This window comes from Bufo bufo, chromosome 6 (genome assembly GCF_905171765.1).
Source record: "Bufo bufo chromosome 6, aBufBuf1.1, whole genome shotgun sequence".
NCBI classification, from domain to species: Eukaryota; Metazoa; Chordata; class Amphibia; order Anura; family Bufonidae; genus Bufo; species Bufo bufo.
Window position 1 is genome coordinate 328780061 of NC_053394.1, and position 26864 is coordinate 328806924.

Here is a 26864-nt window from a genome sequence, read left to right on the forward strand (position 1 = left end):
TATTTGCCATGTAGAAATATAATTTATACCAAAAACTGTGATTGATCAGGTTAGTGATGTCTGAATGCTATTATTTTGAACACAACTGTAGCACAGTCTTGAATAGAAAATGCAAAATATAGATTTTGCAGGCAGGCCTGAATTGGCAGACATGGATTTTAGGTGCCATGTCGCATAAAAAAAAAATCATGAGGTCCCCAGAAATTAAAAACCCCAAGAGGTAACCCCATTTCAGAAAGTGCACCCCTGTACGAACATTTTAAAGGGGTGGAAAGGGCACTTTTGACCTAACAGATGTCTGACATAAAATAATATGTAGTGGTTGTTGGAAAGTTGATATGCAAGCGAGGCGGACCAAATCAGAAATATAAAGTGGAAATATTACAGGGAGCATAAAGGATGAAATTAATAATCCATGGATGAGTGGTAGGTTCGGAAACAATCCTATATGCAGAGGTCAGGTTTATAAGGGCAGGTGTCATACTGATAAATGGTGTCCTTGCGTATTCCCTCTTTGTAACAAAACCAGGAATCTTTTTTGGGTCTTTCCCCTCCTCACTGTTTGTGGGACTTCACCAGAGAAATGTTGTCCTGGTACAACATGGGCACCATGACCTGAAAAACTAGGGCCCTCTGCTTCCTGACGTTGGAAAATTAGGGCCTTGCTGACCACCTCTTGGAACTGAAGGAAAGTTCCTGTGTGGCCTGCAGCTCAATGTAAAATGTACGCATTGTACAGTACCATCTGTGCAATGTATACGGCCAGCTTTTTGTACCACACCTTAGGCTACTTTCATACTTGCGTTTGGGGTTCCGCTTGTGAGATCCGTTTGAGGGCTCTCACAAGCGTTCCTGAACAGATCCGTTCATCCCCAATGCATTCTGAATGGATAAGGATCCGTTCAGAATGCATCAGTTTGGCTCCATTCCGCTCTGGAGGTGGACACCAAAACGCAGCTTGCAGCGTTTTGGTGTCCGCCTGGCCGTGCAGAGCCAAACGGATCCGTCCTGACTTACAATGCAAGTCAATGGGGACAGATCCGTTTGACGTTGACACAATATGGTGCAATTGCAAACGGATCCGTCCCCCATTGACTTTCAATGTAAAGTCAGGAGTCCTTATTAATATACCATCGGATCAGAGTTTTCTCCAATCCGATGGTATATTTTAACTTGAAGCGTCCCCATCACCATGGGAACGCCTCTATGTTAGAATATACCATCGGATTTGAGTTAGATCGTGAAAACTCAGATCCGACAGTATATTCTAACACAGAGGCGTTTCCATAGTGATGGGGACGCTTCAAGTTAGAATATACTAAGAACTGTGTACATGACTGCCCCCTGCTGCCTGGCAGCACCCGATCTCTTATAGTGGGCTGTGATCCGCGCAATTAACCCCTCAGGTTCCGCACCTGAGGGGTTTATTGTGCGGATCTCAGCCCCCTGATCAGGTGCTGCCCCCCCCTCCCTCCTTCCCCAGTATAAAAGGCATTGGTGGCCAGTGCGGCCCCCCACCTCCCTCCCTCCCCAGTATTAAAAGCATTGGTGGCCAGTGCGGCCCCCCCTCCCTCCCTTCCTAGTATTAAAAGCATTGGTGGCAGTGGCCACAGGCTAACACCCCCCCCCCCCCCCCCCCCAATCATTGGTGGCAGCGGATCGGCATTTCCGATCGGAGTCCCAGTTTAATCGCTGGGGCTCCGATCGGTTAGCATGGCAGCCAGGACGCTACTGCAGTCCTGGCTGCCATGGTTACTTAGCTTATACTTACCTGCGCTGTCTGTGGCCGGCCGGCGCTCCTCCTACTGGTAAGTGACAGGTCTAAACGGATGCAAGCGTTTGCATTATAGGTGCGGATCCGTCTGTGCAGATACCAGACGGATCCGCACCTAACGCAAGTGTGAAAGTAGCCTTAGTTTTGCCCATGGCACTGTAGGGTTTCAGAACTTGATCAGACAGATCAACCCCTCCCACGTGCCTGTTGTAATCAAAGATGCAGTCTGGCTTGTTGGTAGTGGTACCTTTCAATCGGGCAGGAGAACTGGTGTTAGTGTGAATGGTGGTCAGTACTAGTGATGAGCGGCAGGGGCAATATTCGAATTCGTGATATTTTGTGAATATTTGGGCAAATATTTGCCATATATTCGAGAATTCGTTATCTCCAGTCATTATTTTCTTGATTGCGGAAATCCTTAATTGAAAAATTCGCTATAAAAATTTGCATTACGAAAATTCGCAATCAACACTACTCCTGAAGTCAAAGATATTGCAGCCTTCTCATTGGCCCATAAGCTAGAAGCAGGCTGGGATCATGTGTACTGATTTAAAAAAAAAATCTTGAATATTCGAAATTACGAATATATATCACTATATTCTAAATATTCGAGAAAGTGTCGATATTCGCAATAAAAATTTGCAATTCGAATATTCGTGATCAACACTAGTCAGTACAAGGACATCCCTCTTGTCCTTGTACTTAACCGCCAGGATGTCCTCCTGGAGGAGAGCCTTACTGTTGCCTTTTTGGAGTAGTTGCCCTACCAGGGATCTAGGGAGGCCTCTCTAACTTTTGCGTACTGTAGCTTTTAGGGACATGAATAGGGGGATGCTGGTATAACAGTTAGGCCTCATGCACACGACCGTTGTGTGCATTCGTGGCCGTTGTTCCGTTTTCCATGATTTTCTGCGGACCCATTGACTTTCAATGGGTCTGTTGGAAACTCGGAAAATGCACCGTTGTTCATCCGCGGCCGTGATCCGTGTTTCCTGTCCGTCATAAAAATATGACCTGTCCTATTTTTTGGACGGACAACGGTTCACGGACCCATTCAAGTCAATGGGTCTGTGAAAAAACACGAATGCACACAAGATTGGCATCCGCGTCCGTGATCCGTGGCCATAGGCTACTTTCACACAGATCCGTCTGCATAAAAGCTTTTTCAGAGCTGAGTTTTCACTTCGTGAAAACTCAGATCCGACAGTATATTCTAACACAGAGGCGTTCCCATAGTGATGGGGACGCTTCAAGTTAGAATATACTAAGAACTGTGTACATGACTGCCCCCTGCTGCCTGGCAGCATCCGATCTCATACAGGGGGCTGTGATCCGCACAATTAACCCCTCAGGTGCCGCACCTGAGGGGTTAATTGTGCGTATCATAGCCCCCTGTAAGAGATCAGGTGCTGCCAGACAGGAGGGGGCACACCCCCCTCCCTCCCCAGTTTTGAATTCCTTGGTGGCCAGTGGGCCCCCCCTGTATTACTGTACATTCATTGGTGGCTAGTGGGCCCCCCCTCCCTCCCCTGTATTACTGTACATTCATTGGTGGCCAGTGGGCCCCCCCTCCCTCCCCTGTATTACTGTACATTCATTGGTGGCCAGTGGGCCCCCCCTCCCTCCCCTGTATTACTGTACATTCATTGGTGGCCAGTGGGCCCCCCCTCCCTCCCCTGTATTACTGTACATTCATTGGTGGCCAGTGGGCCCCCCCTCCCTCCCCCTCCTAATTAAAATCCCCCCCCCCCCCCATCATTGGTGGCAGCGGAGAGTTCCGATCGGAGTCCCAGTTTAATCGCTGGGGCTCCGATCGGTAACCATGGCAACCAGGACGCTACTGCAGTCCTGGTTGCCATGGTTACTTAGCAATTTTTAGAAGCATTATACTTACCTGCGATGTCTGTGACCGGCCGGGGCGCTCCTCCTACTGGTAAGTGACAGGTCTGTGCTATAAGCAATGCGCCGCACAGACCTTTCACTTACCAGTAGGAGGAGCGCCCGGCCGGTCACAGACAGCGAAGGTAAGTATAATGCTTCTAAAATTGCTAAGTAACCATGGCAACCAGGACTGCAGTAGCGTCCTGGTTGCCATGGTTACCGTTCGGAGTCCCAGCGATCAAACTGGGACTCCGATCGGAACTCTGCGCTGCCACCAATGATGGGGGGGGGGGAAATTTTAATTAGGAGGGGGACCCACTGGCCACCAATGAATGTACAGTAATACAGGGGAGGGAGGGGGGGCCGCACTGGCCACCAATGAATGTACAGTAATACAGAGGAGGGAGGGGGGGCCAACTGGCCACCAATGAATGTACAGTAATACAGGGGAGGGGGGCCCACTGGCCACCAATGAATGTACAGTAATGCAGGGGAGGGAGGGGGGGCCCACTGGCCACCAATGAATGTACAGGGGAGGGAGGGGGGCACACTGGCCACCAAGGAATTCAAAACTGGGGAGGGAGGGGGGTGTGCCCCCTCCTGTCTGGCAGCACCTGATCTCTTACAGGGGGCTATGATCCGCACAATTAACCCCTCAGGTGTGGCACCTGAGGGGTTAATTGTGCGTATCACAGCCCCCTGTAGGAGATCGGGTGCTGCCAGGCAGCAGGGGGCAGTCATGTACACAATTCGTAGTATATTCTAACTTGAAGCGTCTCCATCACTATGGGAACGCCTCTGTGTTAGAATATACTGTCAGATATGAGTTTTCACGATCTAACTCAAATCCAATGGTATATTCTAAAATATACCATCTGATTGGAGAAAACTCAGATCCGATGGTATAATAGGGACTCCTGACTTTACATTGAAAGTGAATGGGGGACGGATCCGTTTGCAATTGCACCATATTGTGTCAACGTCAAACGGATCCGTCCCCATTGACTTGCATTGTAAGTCAGGACGGATCCGTTTGGCTCCGCACGGCCAGTAGGACACCAAAACGACTTTTTTCTTCATGTCCGTGGATCCTCCAAAAATCAAGGAAGACCCACGGAAGAAAAAACGGACACGGATCACGGACCCCGTTTTTGCGGACCGCAAAAAAAAACGGTCGTGTGCATGAGGCCTTATCAACATAACCCTTATCCAGCAGTGGGTGCAGTAAATCCCACACTATCTTCTCACTAACTCCTAAGCCAAGGGGACATTCAGGGGGTTCAATCCTGGAGTCTTTCCCTTCATAAACCCGGAACCTGTAGGTATACCCGGAGGTACTCTCGCACAGCTTGTACATTTTAATTCCGTACCATGCCCTATGCTAATTACTTTTTCTGGGGTGAACACCTCTGTAAATTTGGAGTTGAGGTTCTCCAGGAGAGGTCTATTTTTGAAAAGACGCAGTGTGCGTTATTATAATGTAGGAATTTAAAAATGGATTCTAATCTTGTGTGGGACATGGCCATATTATAAATTGGAGTGTGGTACAAGACATCTAAACTCCAAATATTGCCTCATTTTGTGTTGTTTTTTTTTTGCAAGGCCCATATGCAGCACAAGCCCCCAAAATGTAATAATCTCGGCTGCATTTACTGGGGTCCAACCAAGGGGTCTTGCATATGAGTGTAGGGTTTTGGGCAATAAGAAAAGGCGCTGTCAGTACTGATCGGCACTCAGCAGGTGCAGGACCCACGCACCCAGATGGCACATGCATTGGTTCAAAAATCTAAACTAGTACTAACTAAAGTTATATATAACTAAAGGGGTTAAAAAAAAAAAAAAAACTGAGCAGTGATTACTTAGGCCTCTTGCACACAAATGTATTTTCTTTCTGTGGCTGTTCCTTTTTTTTGCGGAACCATTCATTTCAATGGGTTCACAAAATAAACGGAAGGCAATTCCATTTCCGTATATCCGTTCCGCTAAAAGATAGAACATGTCCTATTATTGCATCACGGACAAAGATAGCAACTGTTCTATTAGGGTCCAGCTGTTCCGTTCCCCAAAATACAGAATGCACACGGATGTCATCCGTATTTTTTGCGGACCGCAAAATACATACGGTCGTGTGAAAGGGGCCTTACTCAGTGGTCGTAGGATGCATGCAATCAGATGTTTTATGTGTGCCAAAAAAGAAAGGAAAAAAAAATTACCTATTCCAAAAAACTCCTGCGCTAAAAAACAGAACACAGATGCTGATCAAGCACGTACGCACTGATTAGCACTTGCCAGTCACAGCTCGCACACAGAAAAAGTGGTGCAGACCTGGAAAAGAAAAAAAAACAAAACAGACAGACTGGAGTTTGCAAGGGAAAGAGGGGGGGGGGGGGGTGGAACAGGGATTGGGAATCTGAAATTGCTGCAGATGAGCCAAAAAAAATATCACTGCAGCTGTTCCAGATCTACTTCTTCCGAGTAAAGAGCAGTGATTTACTGCAGTAGTACCACAAGTCCCAGCTGACAACGAGCAGCATAGGTCTTCTCTGCAAGCAGTCACAAAGCTAGAATGGCTGCCGACAGAGGCACCAACTGTATAGCGCTGCCATTGGCTGGAGATTTGTTCCAGCCGATTGCAGCGATGGTAGGGGACACCAGTGTCTGATCTCGGAGGTGACATGGGCTGATGTAATCAGCCCCTGCCACCTCTAGCCAAGCCCCCTGCAGCACCAGACCATTGCCGGCACTGCGATGGGCCAGTCTTCACTAACTGGCCAATAGCAGCGAAATACGCCTGCTCGTCTGCTGCTCTGATAGGCAGGCAGCCATCTTATTCGGTCACCGCGCGATGGAGAGTGGTGACCGGAGTTAACCATAGCGTACTATATTACGTCAAGTTGAGGGAACGCATCGTCCGCCATGACGTAATAGTACATCATGTGTCATGAAGGGGTTAAATGACATTCATAATTATAGTAAGCTGACCCAATGTATAATTATATAGTATTGTTTCTGTGTATTTTTTCCTTGGTACCTCCTTTACAGATGTCCAGCCCTACCATCATTGTCAGCCTCTCCCATCCGAAGAACCATAAAAAATACACTGATGATGATGCATCGTTTGTTGCACACAATGGGGCACATTTACTATAGTGTTTACCCCAGGTTTGAGTTGAAAAAATGCAATTACTACAGAAATTGTGCCCGTTTTGGAGTCTCTTGCGCCTTGTTTGACTATTTTGGAGTTTTAGACTAAGGCCTCATGCACGCGGCCGTTGTGTGGCCGTTCCGCGGTCCCCAATGCACGGGCAACGTCCGTGCAACGTCCAGGAAGGATCGGGACCCATTCAACTTGAGTCGGTCCGTGATCCGTCCACACTGCAAAAAAATAGAACATGTTCTATTTTTTTGCGGTGCGGAAGCACGGACAGAAACACCACGGAAGCACCCGTTCCTCACTGCAGCTCCGGATTGCGGACCCATTTAAGTGAATGGGTCCACATCCGTGATGCAGGGAGCACATGGCCGGTGCCCGCATATTGCGGACCCGCTGTTTGCGGGCCGCAATAAGGCCACAGCCGGGCAACGGCCGTGTGCATGAGGCCTAAATCTGATTATGTAGATGTGCCTTTTTTACACATGCATTAAGCGCACAAACAGTCTAATTTTTACTCCACTATAGGCCTGGCTTTTTTTTTATTTGACAGTTTTGAATGGTTAAGTGCAACTTTTTTGCATTAAAAGTCGCACTTTCATGGAGACGTGACTTTTCTCCGCACAAATGCAACTAATTTGCATGTGCAAAATAAATTAGCCCAGTCTACTTCAATATGAACCTGTCTAACCACCAGAGGTCAGACTAATACCAATACGCCAGTCTAATTCATCGACTGCTGTGACTTTTAATAAGACTGACAGCCAAATCAAGTACGCCAGTCTAATTTTACGCCTAAAAACAGGCGAGCTTGATAAGTGTGACCCAATGTTTTCTGTCTGTCTGTGGACACTGGATCGGTATAGCTTTAGGCTTTGTTTCCTTTTGTCATCAGACATAACACAGCTGGCCAGACAACTCATACTGTGAACCCAGTGGAACCAGCAACTCAATGGATAGTGTGTAGCAGTAGATCCCAGATAGCACGTACCTGGCAAAGTAATCCATTTTGTCCACATCAATGCCAGTTATTTTATTGGCCACAATCTCATAAAGAAAACGTTTCTCTTCTCCACGTCCTTCAGGCCGCTGCAAAATAATAAAAAAAACGGCTCATTACAAATAGCTTAATAAATTGTGGTTTTCACATGAGAACAGTGGAAAACAGACATACAGATGGTTTCTATATCTGGAGAAGTATATGGTGGGCTCAGCATGCATGTTGGTACTTGCATCCCTGGATCCGATGAAAGCTGTAATGGCACCGGACGGGGTTAAAAGCAGAGTGTGCTTGGCTTGTATGCTGACCTGCATTCCCTGGACTTTATGTGGCTGTCATGGCCCATAAACAGGTAGGAACAAGTGTTAGGGACTACTCAATAGAGGCGACCTTGACGCGGTGAGTGGCTTATTACGCTTTGGCCAAAATGTACACCAATGTCTCATCCAGCATGGAGGCAGGGCAGAGTGCTGGATGTAGTGTGCGATCACATTTGCATTTTTAGTTTACATAACCTACCTGTACATTGTGGTATGAAGCACTGCTGCTTACATGTTCATTTCTACATGTGCCTCCCCTTTCCTGTGGCTGGGTAAATGGCTAGTCAATGGCATGTACACACAGCTGTGTAGTTGGCAAGGACCAAGGCCAGGGCATGCTTTCATCCACTGGCTCACCTAGTGTGCCGCAGTTAGGGAACAATTCTCAGAAGAGGAGACTCTGCCAGACTATTGAGTGACCAGAAATATGACTCTAAGACGACCATCCCTTCCAGAGAGTAGTGACACCTCAACAGTGTCCAGGGGACTCAGCGTAGCATTGGGGCCACCTTAAACCCGGTCACTGCACATTGACAGTGGTCAGAGAAGCATTGTGTCCTCTGACTGGTCATGGTTTGGCTTTGCACATCCTGCCATCCATGGAACATCAACTCTCAGTGCTGTAAGGAGGATGAGAGGGAATTGTACAATACCTTTTGCATACACCTATCTCCAGGAGCCATCCTAGAATACCAGCATGTTGCGGTATTTTCTCCGTCCAAAATTTCAGAACACTTGCCGGCATTATTTTAATGCATTAATGCCGGATCCAGCACCAAGTGTTCCGGCATGCGCAGACCTTTAAAAATGCAAAAATAAATAAATACCGGATCCGTTTTTCTGTATGACATCGGACAGACGAATCCGGTGTTTCAATGCATTTGTTAGAGGGATCCGGATCCGTCTACAAATACTCTGTTTGCACATGGATTTCCGAATCTGGCATGCAATTCCGGCAACGGAACTGACTGCCGGATCTTCACAACGCAAGTGTGAAAGTACCCTAAGTCAAATACAGCACCAAAACCAAGTACACTTCATTACTACAGCACCCAAAACCATGTGCAGTACATATACATACATGACCAGTTCAATACAAATACCATTTGAGTAGTCAGGTCAGCTATTGTCAAATAAGCTTGTACAATGTGAAAGTACAACTCCCAGTATGGCCTGTAAGGTATGCTGGGAGTTGTTGTTTCATGAAACCACATGCTACCACCCATCATTAGCTGTTGATCATTCAGATGACTACAGCACTCATCATATGCAGTCAGTGACCAGATATTCATTTCCATTTAGTGACTTAGGCCTCTTTCACACAAGTGTGACGGATTAGGTCCGGATGCGTTCAGGGAAACTCGCACCATTTTGCAAACAAGTTCAGTCAGTTTTGTCTGCAATTGCATTCAGTTCTTCCGTTTTTTCCGCAGGGCCAATATGTGTGAGTGTTGGGGGGCCAATGGGGGTAGTGTGTAATGAATGGAAGGACAGCACCAGTTCCTTCGGGGCACACTCTGTTGTCCAGGGATTCTCGCCAGATGATGGTTAAGGTGCCCTTGGTGGAATGGGTTTTTAGGTGCCTTGGAAGCAGGGTCCCTGGTGCTCGTGACACCAGCACCGTTAGGCTACTTTCACACTGGCGTTTTGGTTTCCGTTTGTGAGATCCGTTCAGGGCTCTCACAAGCGGTCCAACACGGATCAGTTTTGCCCTTAATGCATTCCGAATGGAAAAGGATCCACTCAGAATGCATCAGTTTGGCTCCGTTCAGCCTCCATTCCGCTTTGGAGGCGGACACCAAAACGTTGCTTGCAGCGTTTTGGTGTCCGTCTGACGAAATTGAGCCAAACTGATCCGTTCTGACACACAATGTAAGTCAATGGGGACGGATCCGTTTTCACTGACACAGTATGGCACAATAGAAAACGGATCCGTCCTCCATTGACTTTCAATGGTGTTCAAGACAGATCTGTTTTGGCTATTTTAAAGACAATACAAACGGATCCGTTCTGAACGCTCACATGCGGTTGTATTATCTGAACGGATGCATTTGTGCAGATCAATGACGGATCCACACCAAACGCGAGTGTAAAAGTAGCCTTAGGTGCAAAAGAAGGTGGTAGAAAGGATGAGGAGTCAATGGTTGAAAACAATGGAACCTTTACTTAATTACTTGCCTCAGAGTCATCAGTACAGTTCATTTATATGGTAAAGATGATGATCCCAATATTATCTCAGCTGTAACCGTAGTAACAGGCTTGACAATGGGTTTCTTAAAGGGAACCTGTCACCAGGATTTTGGGTATAGAGCTGAGGACATGGGTTGCTAGATGGCCGCTAGCACATCCGCAATACCCAGTCCCCATAGCTCTGTGTGCTTTTATTGTGTAAAAAAAACGATTTAATACATATGCAAATTACCTGAGATGAGTCCTGTCCCTGACTCATCTCACATACAGGACTCATCTCAGGGACAGGACTCCTCTCAGGGTAATTTTCATATGTATTAAATCGTTTTTTTTACACAATAAAAGCACACAGAGCTATGGGGACTGGGTATTGCCGATGTGCTAGTGGCCATCTAGCAACCCATGTCCTCAGCTCTATACACAAAATGTACACAGACCCATTGAGGCCCCCTTTCACATGAGCCAGTTTTTCGCGTGGGTGCAATGCGTGACGTGAACGCATTGAATCCTGACCCATTCATTTCAATGGGTCTGTGTACATGAGCGTTTTTTTTCACACATCAGTTCTGCATTGAGTGAAAAACGCAGCATGTTCTATATTCTAAATTTTTCACGCAGCCCTGGCCCCATAGAAGAGAATGGGGCTTCAGTGAAAAACGCATTGCATCCACAAGCAAGTGCGGATGCAATGCGTTTTTCACTAATGGTTGCTAGGAGATGTTTTTTATAACGCGTGTGAAAAAAGGAATCAAAACGCATTGCACCCACTCGTAAAAAACTGAACAACTGGACGCAATCGCAGACAAAACTGACAGAACTTGCTTGCAAAATGGTGCGATTTTCCCTGAACGCATCCAGACCTAATCCGTCACACTCGTGTGAAAGAGGCCTAACAGGTGACGTCGTCTCCTCAGTTTTTCTCCATCCAATTCAGATCAACATGATGACATCTTCCAGCACCAACACATTGGTACCCTGTATACTAAGACAAACTCCCCTTAGTGCCACATGTATGGCCATAAATATAATAGCAGCATACACTGTGCCCCTGAACACAGTTATGTCATATACTATGCCCCCAAAAATAAAGTGCCACACACAGCCCCTAATAGTATTGCCACACACTCTGTTCCTCTATATATAGTGCCACTCAATCTATGCCCTCTGTATATAGTGCCATATGCTCTGTGTCCCCGAGATAGATAGATAGAAACAGGCTCAGACTGTCCCACAGGGGTACAGGTGAATCAACCGGTGGGCCCCTGAGCAAGGTGGGACCCTAGTCTCCCGCCCCATGCACAAGTGGCACATAACATTTACTGCACTACATACTGCACTCACGCAAGGTATGATTTATACAAACGGCATCACGCCACCGGCCGGGGCGTGAGCCACAATCTAGTTACCTTAGCCCAATACCCAGCACTACGATAGATCACATGAAGAAGGAAGGATTAGTCACGGAGTAGGTAACTACTCACTGTTTGTTACTTATTGGCAATAGTGTCTGTGACGCCTCCACTGTGTGATAGTGGGCTGGCAGTGGCTAGGGAGAGCGCTGTGTCATTCATATACAAATTGATAGTGAAATCCCTGTGACCACATATGGCAGGGGTGGCCAACCTTACAGACACAAAGAGCCCCAAAAAAAAACAACGTATGACTACCAGGAGCCAAAAGCTATACATTTACACACGAGTCACCGTATTTTTCGCCCTACAAGATGCACCTAGGTTTTAACAAAGAAAAATAAGATAAAATTATTTTTCATCTGATCTGAGGTCTGCTAAAAATATTTTTTCTTATTTTTCATTAGAGAAAAAAAGAAAAAAAGATATATTTCATAAGACCTCAGATCAGACTCCTAAATCAGATCCCCAATCCTCATCTGACCTACAATAAGATCCCCAAACCTCATCAGGCCTCCAAATCAGACCCCGGATGCTCGGATCCGACAACACAAATCAGACTCCCAGTGTCAGACCCTCAGTGCTCAGATCTCCCCCTTCTCAGATCTGCCCCCATGCTCAAATCTGAACCCTCATGCTCAGATCAGGACCCCCCCCCCCCCATTGCTCAGATCAGGATCCTCCCATGCTCAGATCAAGACCCACCCATGCTCAGATCAGAACCTCCCATGCTAAGATCAGTCCCCCATGCTCAGCTCTATCAGGAACTGGGCTGATCAGGCACTGGGCTCCTGCTTGGACACCTGCTACTCTGCAGGTCTGACACGCTCTCCACTGTGACCTGATGAGCACAACGTCAGGTCATAGTCCGTGTCTCCACGTACTACGTTCTCACATTGTGTGTATCAGGACGTAGTGGAGAGTGAGCTGGAGCTGCAAAGTAGTAACAGATCAGGAAAAGAGATCTGAGCATATGGTGGAGAGTGAGCCGCCTGACTGCTTCCCGGCTCCACAACTAGAGCCGCACTTGAAAAAGCAAAGAGCCGCATGTGGCTCAAGAGCCACAGGTTGGCCACCCCTGACAATGGACATAGCATAGTGATGTAAACATTTCAATATTATGAAAATGTGTTGTTTTTTTTCTATATATCTTAGCTATTTGTATATGTTAATGTACTGGTGGTAGTTATATGTATTTTATGGAATGCTTTTATATTATTTGAATTATGATTATATGTACCTTTTAAATAGGAACTCTTAATATTCATGCCTCGAAAGAAGGAAGAAAGAGCCGAAACCCTGGGTCGGGTATGAACAGAGTGTTTAATTGATTATATGCTGATTTTACACATTTGTTTGTGGGTAAGGAATAAAAGGCATTCATTTTTAAATGTCCCTGCAGTCTACAATATTAGTGCTTTTCTCCTATGGAGCACTACAGCCCGAAAATCAGACAGGACACAACACATCATGTATATGGAGGATCAGTATTACAACTTGCAGTTGGCTGAGGAGGAATAGTGACGCTTCTGGGACTGTACCAGGGAACTTATCTCCATTCTTGTAGATCTACTGGGTAGTAGTGAGTTGCTAGTTGCCATCTGCTGATACTAACTAAAGCGTGATTGCTGTGGGACATTGGGATTTTCTAGTGGCTAAGAGTAGATAATGTCTGTCAGGATGAATGTCCCCCATTGTGTGTTGTATTATTGGGCAGTGGTTAGAAAGCCATTTCTGCTTGGCTCTTATTACTGTAGTAGTACTAGCATTTAGCATCACCGTAGGGATACTGCTATATGGGAGATACAAGCTAGCGCCACACTGTATGTAACATGGTCCTGGTGTGAGATCATTTTTATGTGAGTACTACTATTAGTAGCAATTCAAGACTAAAGGGGTTCTCAGAGATTCTGATACTGATGACCTGTCCTGGGTGCAGTGGTGTAGCATGGGTTGCCAGTGCCCGGTGCAAGCCATGTATTGTGCCCCCCACTAATCTGTGTAACAGCACAGATAACACAGTGATAACGCTCTGAGTACAGATAATGAAGCAAATGTCACCTGAATTGTCTTTCTCCTCTTCCGGTGGGACACAGCAGCAGCGCTGCAACAGGGAGGAGGCAGAGCCAGCTTTAAGAGCTCCACACAGAAGGTCCTGAATCTTGCTACAGTCATGATGTTAAGACAAGGACATTGTGGACACTATGGCTTATTCCTGTTATGGGTTCTGGGCAGCCCACCCAGCCAATGCACACAACGAAAATTGTCTGCATCGTCATAGTGAGAGGCAGTGGCGACTCTAGGATCAATATATAGGGGGGGCACAGAAGATACACAGTCAAAAATGGGGGGGCACCAATAATTTTCCTGTATAATAATGTACCCTGATATCCCTTAATTATATGACCCTGCCGGGCAGTGGCGTAGCTAGAAATGACTGGGCCCCACAGCAATTTTTTGAATGGGGCCCCCCTCCCCCACTAACTTTTTCGCAACCCCTTCCTTTCATGTCGCCCCATTCCTGTGGCTAGTAAAGATCTCTCTCTCAGACCAGGCCCGGCAGCTGTTCCATCCTTTTCCTACTCTGTCTGTACTATCTGTATATTTTTTCATAGTGCAATACTGTTGAGGAGGCCCTGACAAAATCTTTTAGTCCTCCTCCTCCTGGATGGGGCCCTTCTAGGTCAGGGCCCCAAAGCAGCCGCTTCTCCTGCAGCTACGCCTCTGGCGCCAGGGTAATATAATTAAGGGGTATCAGGGTACATTGGGTGTAATATAACTGAGGAGGGCTATCAGACATTATAAAGGGGTAATATAGCTTACATTACCCCTGTATTACGTCCCTGATAGGATAGCACTCCTCAGTTATGTTACCCCTGTATAATGCACCCTGATACCCCTTAGTTATATTATCTAACTAAGGGATATCAGGGTACATTACACAGGGGTAATATAACTGAGGAGGGCTATCATGGGACATTATACATGGGTAATGTAAGCTATATTATCACCGTATAATGCCTGATAGGCCTCCTGAGTTATATTGCCCCTGTATAATAATGTACCCTGATACCCCTTAGTTATATAACTAAGGGGTATCCGGGTACATAATTATACAAGGGTAATATAAGTTACTCAGGAGGCCTATCAGGCATTATACGGTGGTAATATAGGTTATATTACCCCGTGTATAATGTACCCTGATTACTCTCAGTTATATAACTGAGGGGTATCAGGGGACATTATGGGTAATATTATAACTAAGGGGTATCAGGGTACATTATACAAGGGTAATATAACTGAGGAGGACTCAGTGCTATCAGGGGACATTATACAGGGGTCCTCAGTTATATTACCCCTGTATAATGTACCCTGATACCCCTAAGTTATAGGGGTATCAGGGTTGAGGTCAAACTGAATATAACGGTGTATTCAAACGGAATATAACGGAATGGCCAGATGGAATGCAAAACGTAAGCCTTTAAGAGGCATTCCGTTTTTCTCTGTCCTAATAGAAGTCTATGGGAAAACATAACCAATCCGTCTGGGTCACGTTACGCAAGACGGAAAACAAAGTCTGTTTTCCGTCTTGCATAAAGGGAACCAGACGGATCAGTTTTGATTCCCATAGACTTCTATTATGACAGAAAGCTAACTGAATGCCTTTTAAAGCCTTCCGTTTTGCATTCCGTCATAATACAAGTCTATGGGCTGCAAGCTGCAATCAGGCTGTCTGCTGTCATATAGATAAATTATAGAATTATATATACTATATCAATATACTCCTGAGGAGATATATAATTGCCCCTCTGTAGAGACGCCAAGGCTTTGCGACACCCATCTTTATTCCCAGCCCACGGGATCAAACCCCATCTATCCCACTTTAATAGAATGTATGAAAACATTTTAAACTTGATAGAGGAGATTCTCCGTCCTCAGTCCTCAACTTAAATTATCGAATTACCTCCTCCTCAGCGCAGCTGTCGTGCAGGCACTGCGCTCCGGTGTACTCTGGTCCTGGTTGACTTACTTAACTCACTGGTATGTCTGGTTCCTCCTAGTCTGGACTCCTGGCTAATGGCGCGCCTGCAAACCAGAATTGACTGGCGGGCGGCGGAGCGCGAATCTAAAGGCGGCGTGCGTCTGACGTCACGTCAGTGTGCTCTGCCGCTGCGCATCACTGAAGATTCGGATCGGAGCCTTACGTTTTAAAGGGAAAGGCAGCGGTACGGCCGGGAATCAGCGGGGGGGGCACGCGGGGGGGCAAGAATAACCAAGGGTGGGGCAATTGCCCCCCTGTAGCGACGCCACTGGTGAGAGGTCCTAGAATTCAGAACAGGCATAGTGTGACTTGGGGCTGGGCTGCAGAGGCCCCCAGTAGCTTAAAGGGAAGGACTGATTTTAGCCTTTCTGCTGCCCCTGCTGTGGAAAATTCTCAGTCCAACAACTCCCCCAGCCCTACTGATAAAGAGATATTTGGATTGACATTACATACACCTCTACAAAATATAAAGTAGAATCAGCTGTGTCTTATTTCTGCAGAGTTTAACACACAGATATCTTAGGATCCTGACTTCTATCATTCTCCCCAATCTTGTGCCTCAACATTGCCATCCTGCTGATACCCCCATACTGTGCCCTCTCTGCTCCCCAATTCCCTCAAATGCTACACTGCAGAAATAACAGTACCATACAGATAGTCCACCCCCATAGTAATAGTGCTCCCAGACTGCCCTCAATAGCAATAGTGCCCCTATAGTACCCCCAATAGCAACCCCATTAGTAATGCCCTCCATATTGTGCTTAATAATGCTCCCACAGCACCCCTAATATTAATAATACCTTGATGGAATATCATCATAAGAAGCATTGGCTCGAGTTTGCAAAAAATTACGGTCAGTAAAAGAGTTGAAATGGGTGATTTGGATTCATGAGATGAAAGTCTATAGACTGGGCTCTCATGAGTGCAAATGGGTCTGGAAAAAACAAGGGAAATGTGGCTAATGGATCAAGAATTTGAAGGAACTGTCATGTTCGGTGGAGGAAGCCTGGTGTACTGGGGTTGTTTCACAGCCAAAGGCGTTGGATACTTGACCAGGATCAATCGTGGTCTCAATGCTGAGCTATATGTGAGTATCCTACAAGTCGAAGAGGAAAAAAAGGAGACAATGCGGCAGCACTCTGCAAATCAGACAAAGTACAACAATGCTTACAAAAATTATGGTGCTAATACTACGCTTATTTATAAAAGCGAGATGCTTGGTCAATGCATTTTGTACAAAACCATCTAAGCCCGTATGCCAAACGTCAAGGCGATCTCTGTTACACGGGTCCTAACACTAAATACTACCTGTTATGCGCCATAACGACCGCCATAAAATTCAGGGAGTGTTGGACCCACATGCATGTTGGATCCACTATGCCTTTTTCCGTTTTTTGTGCCAAAATGGCCTCCATTACAAGGGATGCAGCTACCAACATGCATGCTGAGCCCACTCTATACCCTTCCTGGTGCTAAACAGCTTCCAATGAATGTAGTGAGAGCAAGCCACAGCTTTATACTGAAAATAATTAAAATCAGCCTATGGGGCAGACAGGCTAATCAGGAGTGCACGACTCGCTGGAGTGCCACATCTCCAGCATTGTAAATCTGCAGATATCCTACAAGTCGAGTTACTTCGTACACGGGTACCATGGATATAAAAAGGTTGACAGTGTTACAGCAGGACGACCCAAAGCATACATCAAGATTGGTGAAGAAATGGTTCAATGACAATGAAGTAGAGGTGCCGGATTGGCCCCCACATTTCCCAGACCTCAAACCAATCGAACACTTGTGGGCAGAGTTGAAGAAAAAGCTGTATTCATACTCAAGTAAGTCGACTAGCATGCACCAACATTGGGAACGTGTAGAAGAGACATGGGAACAGATTTTGAATCTGATCGAGAGCATGCCCGGAAGGATTCAGGCAGTGTTTGAAAGCCAAAGGTGGATTTACAAAATACTGACAAAATAATAAAAAATTAACATTTAAGATTTTAGGAGAAAACAGTAACAATGCAGTTACATGACAAGAATCTGCATAACTAATCATATCCTAAATAGTTGCAAGTCCAATTTATGCATGAGATAGCCGAGATGATTGTCGATAAAATGATGGTAGTGTCACGTTCAAAGCTGTAGTGGATGGTGAGATATGGAGCCTGAAAGTCAAAAGTTCAAAACATTGTTACTCTTTTGCTCGTCAGTGTATGTAATGGCCCTGTCTGTATTATTAGTATATATAATGACCCCTCTGAATTATTAGTATATATAATGGCCCCTCCTGCATGGCCCCCTTTAAGGCTGGTGTTCCTTCCAATTTTGGTTGTTTAGGGTTTAAGGAGTGTGCAAGGTAGAGCTGGGTGTGACCTCATGGCTTTTCTTATACTGGAGTTGTGAGCTTAGTGGTATGTCTGCCTTTGTATGAGTAGGAGCTTTGCTCCTCTCTGGATGTGTCACCTGTCCGTGAGGGCCTCCTTGTGGAACATCAAGGTCTTTGGCAATGTCATCCCAATGTTTCCCCGTGTCCCCTTACCCTTCCTCACCTGTTTATGATGTTTGCTGTGGGTTTATGTACACCCAGCTCCACCTTGCACACTCCTTAAACCCTAAACAACCAAAATTGGAAGGAACACCAGCCTTAATGGGGAAGTGTAAAATCATGCTAACACGTTGCCACCAGCAACAAGCATGCATGGCAAAAGTGTCACGGTCTACTACCACCAGACCATGACAGCCGTGACAATAACTGTAAATTTGGTGTGCCCTCAAAACAACTCAACACACAACCATTAATGTATAAACCGCTGGCAACAAGTGAGTACATCCCTAAGTGAAAATTGCCGTGACCCGTTAGTGTTACAAGGTCTCAGGTGTGCATGGGGAGCGGGTGTGTTAAATTTGGTGTTATCGCTCTTACACTCTCTCATACTGGTCAATGAAAGTTCAACATGGGTCCTCATGGCAAAGAACTGTCTGAGGATCTGAAAAAAAGAATTGTTGCTCTACATAAAGAATATTGCCAACACCTTGAAAATGAGCCGCAGCATGGTGGCCAAGACCGTAGAGCAGTTTAACAAGACAGGTTCCACTCAGAAAAGGCCTCGCCATGGTCAACCAAAGAAGTTGAGTGCACATGCTCAGTGTCATAACCAGAGGTTTTCTTTTTAAAATAGATGTGTGAGTGCTGCCAGCATTGCTGTAAAAGTTAAAAGGGTGGGGGGGTCAGCCCGTCAGTGCTCAGACCATACGCCACACACTGTATCAAATTGGTCTACATGGCTGTCATCCCAGAAGGAAGCCTCTTCTAAAGATGATGCACAAGAAAGCCCCCCCAAACAGTTTGCTGAAGACAAGCAGACTAAGGACATGGATTACTGGAACTATGTCCTGTGGTCTGATGATACCAAGATAAACTTATTTGGTTCAGATGATGTCAAGCTTGTGTGGCGGCAAACAGGTGAGGAGTACAAAGGCCAGTGTGTCTTGCCTACAGTCAAGAATGGTGGTGGGAGTGTCATGGTTTGGGGCTGCATGAGTGCTGCCAGCTGTAGGGAGCTACAGTTCATTGAGGGAACCATGAATGCCAACATGTACTGTGACATACTGAAGCAGAGCATGATCCCCTCCCTTTGGAAACTGGGCCGCAGGGCAGTATTCCAACATAACGACCCCAAGTCTCTAACATCCACCAGCTCCATGATGTCATGGAGGAGTGGAAGAGGATTCTAGTGGCAACCTGTGAAGCTCTAGTGAACTCCATGCCCAAGAGAGTTAAGGCAGTGCTGGAAAATAATGGTGGCCACACAAAATATTTACTCTTTGGGCACAATTTGCCCATTTTTACTTAAGGGTGTACTCACTTTTGTTGCCAGCGGTTTAGACATTAATGGCTGTGTGTTGAGTTATTTTGAGGGCACACAAAATTTTCACTGTTATAGAAGCTGTACACTGACTACTTTACATTGTATCAAAGGGTCATATCTTCAGTGTTGTCCCATGAAAAGATATAATAAAAAACGTAAAAATGTGAGGGGTGTACTCACTTTTGTGAGATACTGTATATAACTTGTCAATTAACCTCCCTATCAATGGGTACTGCAGAGTTCACATGACTTGACCTAATAGTAACATCATACGTCCATCCAGCTCAGCCTATCATCCTGCAAAGTTAATCCAGAGGAAGGCAAAAAACCCATAAGGTAAAATAAAAAATGGCCTCATTTTAGGGGGGGAAATTCCTTTGCAACTTCACATCTGGCATTCAGAATAACTCCCTGGATCAATGACCCTTCTCCAGAAATTGAATACCTATAACCTGTAATATTACACTGCACAAATACATCCAGGCCCCTCTTGAACTCTTTTGGTGAGTTCACCTTTATAACCTTCTCTGGCAGAGAGTTCCATAGGCTCACTGCTCTTACTGTAAAGAACTCACTTCTATGTTTATGGAGAAACCTTCTTTCCTCTAGACGTAGAGGTTGTCCCCTTGTTACTGTCACAGACCTGGGGATAAATAGATCATGGGAGGGGTCTCTGTATTGACCTCGGATATAGAGGGTGAAGCATAAATCTGGACACACCCTTTTAACTGGTGTAATTTAACTTCCAATGTGTGAAAATATGATTTAGGAGGGAGGCTAAATTATTTAGTGGACGAAGTGTTTTTAGCTGCCATTTTGAAATCCGCCATATTGAATGCAGCTGAGATTTTTTCCAGTTGGATAGATCATGTGGTATGTGTCTTTGCTAGAATTTACTCAACACACTGGAACCAGCGTTTTTGACTTATCTTTACCGGTCTAGGAGTTAAGCGTGGTCAAAAGTTCTTAAAGTGCTTCACATGACACGTTCGATGTGTCCACCATTCTGCTGGATGCACATGGTTAAACGTTTAATCCAGTCGTCATGAAGATGCTGGAAAACCATAGGACAATATTTTTCTCCCCGTGTTTGTGTGGGTTTTCTCCGGGTACTTGTCACCGCCAGCTCTCTGAGAAGCTCTGGCAGACGTTCTTCTGTACCTCTTGCATGATGTTCTTTGTTTTGGTTTCACTTTGTCATCTCTTTTCCTTCTCCCAGCTGTCATCTATTTACACTGATTGCCTCCCTTTATATCCCCTCCCATACTGCCTCACTTTGCGGTTTATACTACTTCCTGGATTGTGTTCACTGCTAGATGCTGCAACTGCTGGTTCCTCAGATAAGTCTTTTCCTTTATGTGTTTCCGTGCTGGCTTGACTCTAGGTGACCCTGACTCCCTCCGTATTAAGTGCAGGGAGCCGGTGGTCGTGTCCCCTCACTATTATAGGGTTTTCAGGTGTCACACAGTCTAGGTACGAGGGCATGCAATTTTCTATCATAAAGATCTTTGCATGGGCAGAGCAGTCAGGGAGAGCTCTAGGGGTTTTATAGGGCGCACCCATATGTTCCTTAGTTTGGGATCAAGTCATTCGGATGTTTATTTAAAACTTCCATTTTTCTACAACACCATCCGTGACATTATAAACCGCCAAAACCGTCTTAAGCATGGATCCGGTTTCTGCCTTGAATGACCGCATGCAGGGTCTTTCACTGGAGGTAGCAGATCACCGTAAAACTGTGTCTCAGTTTCAGGTGACCGGTTCTGCTTGCGTTCATGGAGTTTGTTCCGAGCCTAAGATCTCGCTTCCGGATACGTTCTCGCTTCCGGATACTACGGGGGTAGTGAGAATTTTGTTCGTTTTAGAGAGGCTTGCAAACTCCATTTTCGCCTACTTCCCCATTCCTCTGGTGATGAGGAACAGAGGGTGGGGATCATCATCTCGCTGCTCAGGGATAACGCTCAGTCTTAGGCCTTTTCGCTGCTGGTAGGGGCACGGCCCCTCCGATCGGTGGATGAATTTTTTCTAGCCCTGGGGCAGATATATGATGACCTGGATCGTATTGCTCTGGCTGAATCTAAACTGCGTCTTTTATGCCAGGGTAAACAGTCCGCAGAGATATATTGTTCAGAATTTCGGAGATGGGCAGCTGATACTGGTTGGAATAATGCTGCGCTCCGAAGTCAATTTAGCCATGGTCTTTCGGAGGGATTGAAAGATGCATTTGCCTTTCATGAGAGACCTGCCTCGTTGGAGTCTGCCATGTCTCGAGCTGTTCGTATTGACAGGCGTCTTACAGATAGAGAGATCACTCCTTCCTGTCATATTCAGTCCAAGGACAGTGGGGCGGTCTTATTCAGTGTGCAGGGGCCTCAGTCTCTCTCAATGCCCTCTGAGCAGGAGGCCATGCAGCTGGGTTTGCTTGCCTCTGATAGTAGAGGATTCAGCTCTCAGAGGAGGGTTTGTTTCTGTTGTGGAGGTATAAATCATTTGGCAAATGTTTTCCCCTCTAGGAGATTCAGGGGGTTTTCTGAGGGTAATAAAGAAACAAAAAAAAAAAACCCTCTAAAAACTTTCCATCTGTTACTATTGGCAAGGTTGATGTGGAAATTTAAGGTTTGCCGTTTGCTTGTAGTTCCCATTTTGTCCTACCTGCCAGGGTGGCGCTAGATAGCAAGAACATTGTTTGTGAGATTTTTGTAGATAGTGGAGCAGCTGTCAATCTCATTGATTGTCAATTTGCTATAACACATGGTTTCCAGGTATGTACTTTGGGAAAGGATATACCTGTTTTTGCTATTGATTCAGCTCCACTTTCTCAAAAATCGTTAAAGGGCATAGTTCACAATATCCGTTTAACTGTGGGTGATGTTTAGGTTGAGGATATGTCATGCTTCATCCTAAGCGGATTACCTACTCCTCTAGTGTTGGGGCTACCCTGGCTCACTAAACATAACCCCACCATTGATTGGCAAGCAAGGCAAATAAATGGTTGGAGTGAGTTTTGCAGAGAAAATTGCCTCACGGCGTCTCTTTCAGAGGTTTCTACCAAGACTGTACCATCTTTTCTCTCTGAATTTTCGGATGTGTTTTCAGAGAGTGGTGTCCAGGAGCTGCCCCCTCACCGGGAGTACGATTGCCCTATTAATCTCATCCCAGGCGCCAAGCTGCCAAAATCATGTTTATACAATCTCTCCCAACCTGAAAGGGTCGCTATGCGTACTTATATCTCTGAGAGCCTGAGAAAGGACAACATCCGACCCTCGAAGTCACCTGTTGCCGCTGTTTTTTTTTTTGTTAAGAAAAAAGATAGTTCTTTAAGACCATGTCTGGATTTCTGGAGCTGAACTGTATCACAATTCGTGACCCTTATCCGCTTCCTCTGATCCCGGACCGGTTTAAGCAGATTGTTGGGGCTAAAGTTTTTTCTAAGTTGGATTTAAGAGGGGCATACAACCTAGTCAGGGAAGGGGACGAATGGAAGACAGCCTTCAATACCCCTGAGGGCCATTTCGAGAATTTGGTTATGCCCTTTGGTTTGATGAATGCTCCAGCCGTCTTCCAACATTTTGTGAACAGCATTTTTTATCATTTAATGGGGAAATTTGTACTGGTGTATCTAGATGACATTTAGATTTTTTTCTCCTGATTTCAAAACTCATAGGGACCACCTACGTCAGGTCTTGCTCATTCTGCGGGAGAATAAATTGTACGCTAAACTGGAAAAATGTGTGTTTGCGGTTCCAGAAATTCAATTTCTGGGTTTTCTTCTCTCCGCTTCTGGTTTTCGCATGGATCCTGAGAAGGTCCGCGCTGTGCTTGATTGGGAGCTTCCTGAGAATCAGAAGGCGTTGATGCGGTTTTTGGGTTTTGGCAATTATTACAGGAAGTTCATTTTGAATTATTCCTCTGTTAAGCCACTCACTGATATGACTAAAAAGGGGGTAGATTTTTCCTCCTGGTCGGTAGATGCGCTTAAGGCCTTTTCTAGTATCAAAGAGAGTTTTGCTTCCGCTCCCATCTTGGTACAACCTGATGTCTCTCTGCCTTTCATTGTTGAGGTGAACGCTTCTGAGGTCAGTGTGGGTGCACTCTTGTCTCAGGGTCCCTCTCCTGCCAAATGGCGACGTGTGCCTTTTTCTCAAGGAAACTCTCCTCCACAGAGAGAAATTACGATGTGGGAGATAGGGAGTTGTTGGCCATCAAATTAGCTTTTGAGGAATGGCGCCATTGGCTAGCGGGAGCCAGACACCCTATTACCGTGTTTACCAACCATAAGAATCTGGCCTACTTGGAGTCAGCCAAGCATCTGAACCCGAGACAGGCCAGATGGTCTTTATTCTTTTCTAGGTTTAATTTGGTTGTCACGTTCCGCCCTGGGGTTAAAAATGTGAAGGCTGATGCCCTGTCACGTTGTTTTCCGGGAGGGGGGAACTTTGAAGATCCGGGTCCCATTTTGGCTGAAGGGGTGGTCGTCTCTGCTCTTTATCCTGATTTGGAGGCAGAGTTTCAGGCAGCCCAGGCAGAGGCTCCTGATCTTTGTCCTCCTGGGAGGTTGTTTGTGCCTCTCGCTTTACGACACAAGGTTTTTAAGGAGCACCACGATACTGTCCTTGCTGGGCACCCGGGGAGTAGAGCCACAGTGGATCTCATTGCTCGGAGATTCTGGTGGCCGGCTCTTCGTAAGACGGTTGAGGGTTTTGTGGCAGCCTGCGAGACCTGCGCTCGTGCCAAGGTCCCTCATTCACGGCCATCGGGCTCTCTCCTCCCGTTACCCATTCCTTCCCGTCGACGCATCTGTCCATGGACTTTATTACGGACCTGCCTCGTTCCTCGGGGAAGACTGTGATTCTGGTAGTAGTAGACCGTTTTAGCAAAATGGCGCATTTCATTCCCTTTCCTGGGTTACCCAATGCTAAAAGGCTGGCGCAAGCATTTGTTGATCACATTGTCAAATTGCATGGCATTCCTTCAGATATAGATACTGATAGGGGCACGCAGTTTGTTTCCAGATTCTGGAAGGCTTTCTGTTCTCGCTTAGGGGTTCGGTTGTCGTTCTCTTCTGCTTTTCACCCGCAGTCGAATAGCCAGACCGTACGCGTCAATCAGAATCTGGAGACATATCTGCGCTGTTTTGTGGCAGAGAATCAGGAGGATTGGTGTTCTTTCTTGTCCCTTGCTGAGTTTGCTTTAAATAACCGTCGCCAGGAGTGCTCGGATAAGTCACCATTTTTTGGTGCATATGGGTTTCATCCGCAGTTTGGGACATTCTCTGGGGTCTTCTGGTTTACCTGATGAGGAGAGATTTTCCTCGTCTTTGTCATTTATTTGGCAAAAGATTCAGGGTAATCTGAAGAGGATGAGTGAGAGATATAAGCGTGTGGCGGATAAGAGACGTGTGCCTGGTCCGGAGTCCGGACCTGAATGTGGGTGATCTGGTGTGGTTGTCTACAAAGAATATCCAAACTGAAGGTTCCCTCCTGGAAGTTGGGTCCTAAGTTTATTGGGCCTTACAAGATCTTGTCAGTCATCAATCCCGTTGCCTTCCGTCTTGATCTTCCTCAGACTTGGAAGATCCATAATGTTTTTCACAGGTCCCTATTAAAACCGTATGTCCAACCCACTGTACCCTCCTCTTTGCCTCCTCCTCCGATTGTTGTTGATGGTAATCTTGAATTTCAGGTCTCTAGGATTGTGGATTCTCGCATTATCCGCGGTTCTCTCCAGTATCTCGTTCATTGGGAGGGTTATGGTCCTGAGGAGAGGATGTGGGTCCCAGTGGCGGACATTAAGGCCACTCGTCTTATCAGGGCTTTCTATAGGTCCCATCCTGAGAAGGTGGGCTCTGAGTGTCCGGAGTCCACTCGTAGAGGGAGGGGTACTATCACCGCCAGCTCTCTGAGAAGCTCTGGCAGACGTTCTTCTGTACCTCTCGCATGATGTTCTTTGTTTTGGTTTCACTTTGTCATCTCTTTTCCTTCTCCCAGCTGTCATCTATTTACACTGATTGCCTCCCTTTATATCCCCTCCCATACTGCCTCACTTTGCGGTTTATACTACTTCCTGGATTGTGTTCACTGCTAGATGCTACATATGCTGGTTCCTCAGATAAGTCTTTTCCTTTATATGTGTTTCCATGCTGGCTTGATTCTAGGTGACCCTGACTCCCTCCGTATTAAATGCAGGGAGCTGGTGGTCGTGTCCCCTCACTATTATAGGGTTTTCAGGTGTCACACAGTCTAGGTACGAGGGCATGCAATTTTCTATCATAAAGATCTTTGCATGGGCAGAGCAGTCAGGGAGAGCTCTAGGGGTTTTTATAGGGCGCACCCATATGTTCCTTAGCTTGGGATCAAGTCAGTCGGATGTTTATTTAGAACTTCCAGTTTTCTGCAACACCATCCGTGACAGTACTCTGGTTTCCTCCCACATTCAAAAGACGTACTGATAGGGCACTTAGATTATGAGCTGCAAGTGAGTGATAAAGAGGTCTGTAAAACACTGGGAAATATATCAGCGCTATATGTGTTGTCACGGGCCATCATGAAGTTTTTGTTTCTCCAGGGAGGACACTTCCCTAGTGTTTGTGACATCTCAGTGTGCATGTCCTTTGCGGACTTGCCCTTGAGAAACAAACTTCATGATAGCCCGTTTTATGCTGCTGTTTTAATGGAATAAAGGTTTTATATGTTCACTATCTGGATCGGTTTATGGATTAGGCTCCATTCACACGTCCGTATAATGGGTCTGCATCCGTTCCATAAATTGTGTAACCTTTGTGGACCCATTCATTCTCTATGGGGACGGAATGGATGCGGAGAGCACACTATGTGTGCTACATTTTTATCGGGGGATTTATCAAACTGGTGTAAAGTAGAATTGGCTTAGGGCTCTTTCACACTTGCGTTGTTCTTTTCCGGCATAGAGTTCCGTCGTCGGGGCTCTATGCCGGAAAAATCCTGATCAGGATTATCCCAATGCATTCTGAATGGAGAGAAATCCATTCAGGATGCATCAGGATGTCTTCAGGACCGGAACGTTTTTTGGCCGGAGAAAATACCGCAGCATGCTGCGCTTTTTGCTCCGGACAAAAATCCTGAACACTTGCCGCAAGGCCGGATCCGGAATTAATGCCCATTGAAAGGCATTAATCCGGATCTGGCCTTAAGTTAAACGTCGTTTCGGCGCATTACCGGATCCGATGTTTAGCTTTTTCTGAATGGTTACCATG

The 26864-nt window shown here is 46.1% G+C and overlaps 1 protein-coding gene across 1 annotated transcript in view; it reads right to left on the reverse strand.

Annotated features, from left to right (window-relative positions):
* Positions 1-26864, reverse strand: part of LOC121003296 (deoxynucleoside triphosphate triphosphohydrolase SAMHD1-like) — a 204260-nt gene that overhangs the window by 92518 nt on the left and 84878 nt on the right. The window contains exon 6 of the mRNA XM_040435024.1: positions 7798-7895. Within this exon, the coding sequence (XP_040290958.1) occupies positions 7798-7895 (98 nt within the window). The remainder of the gene's footprint in view (positions 1-7797; positions 7896-26864) is intronic.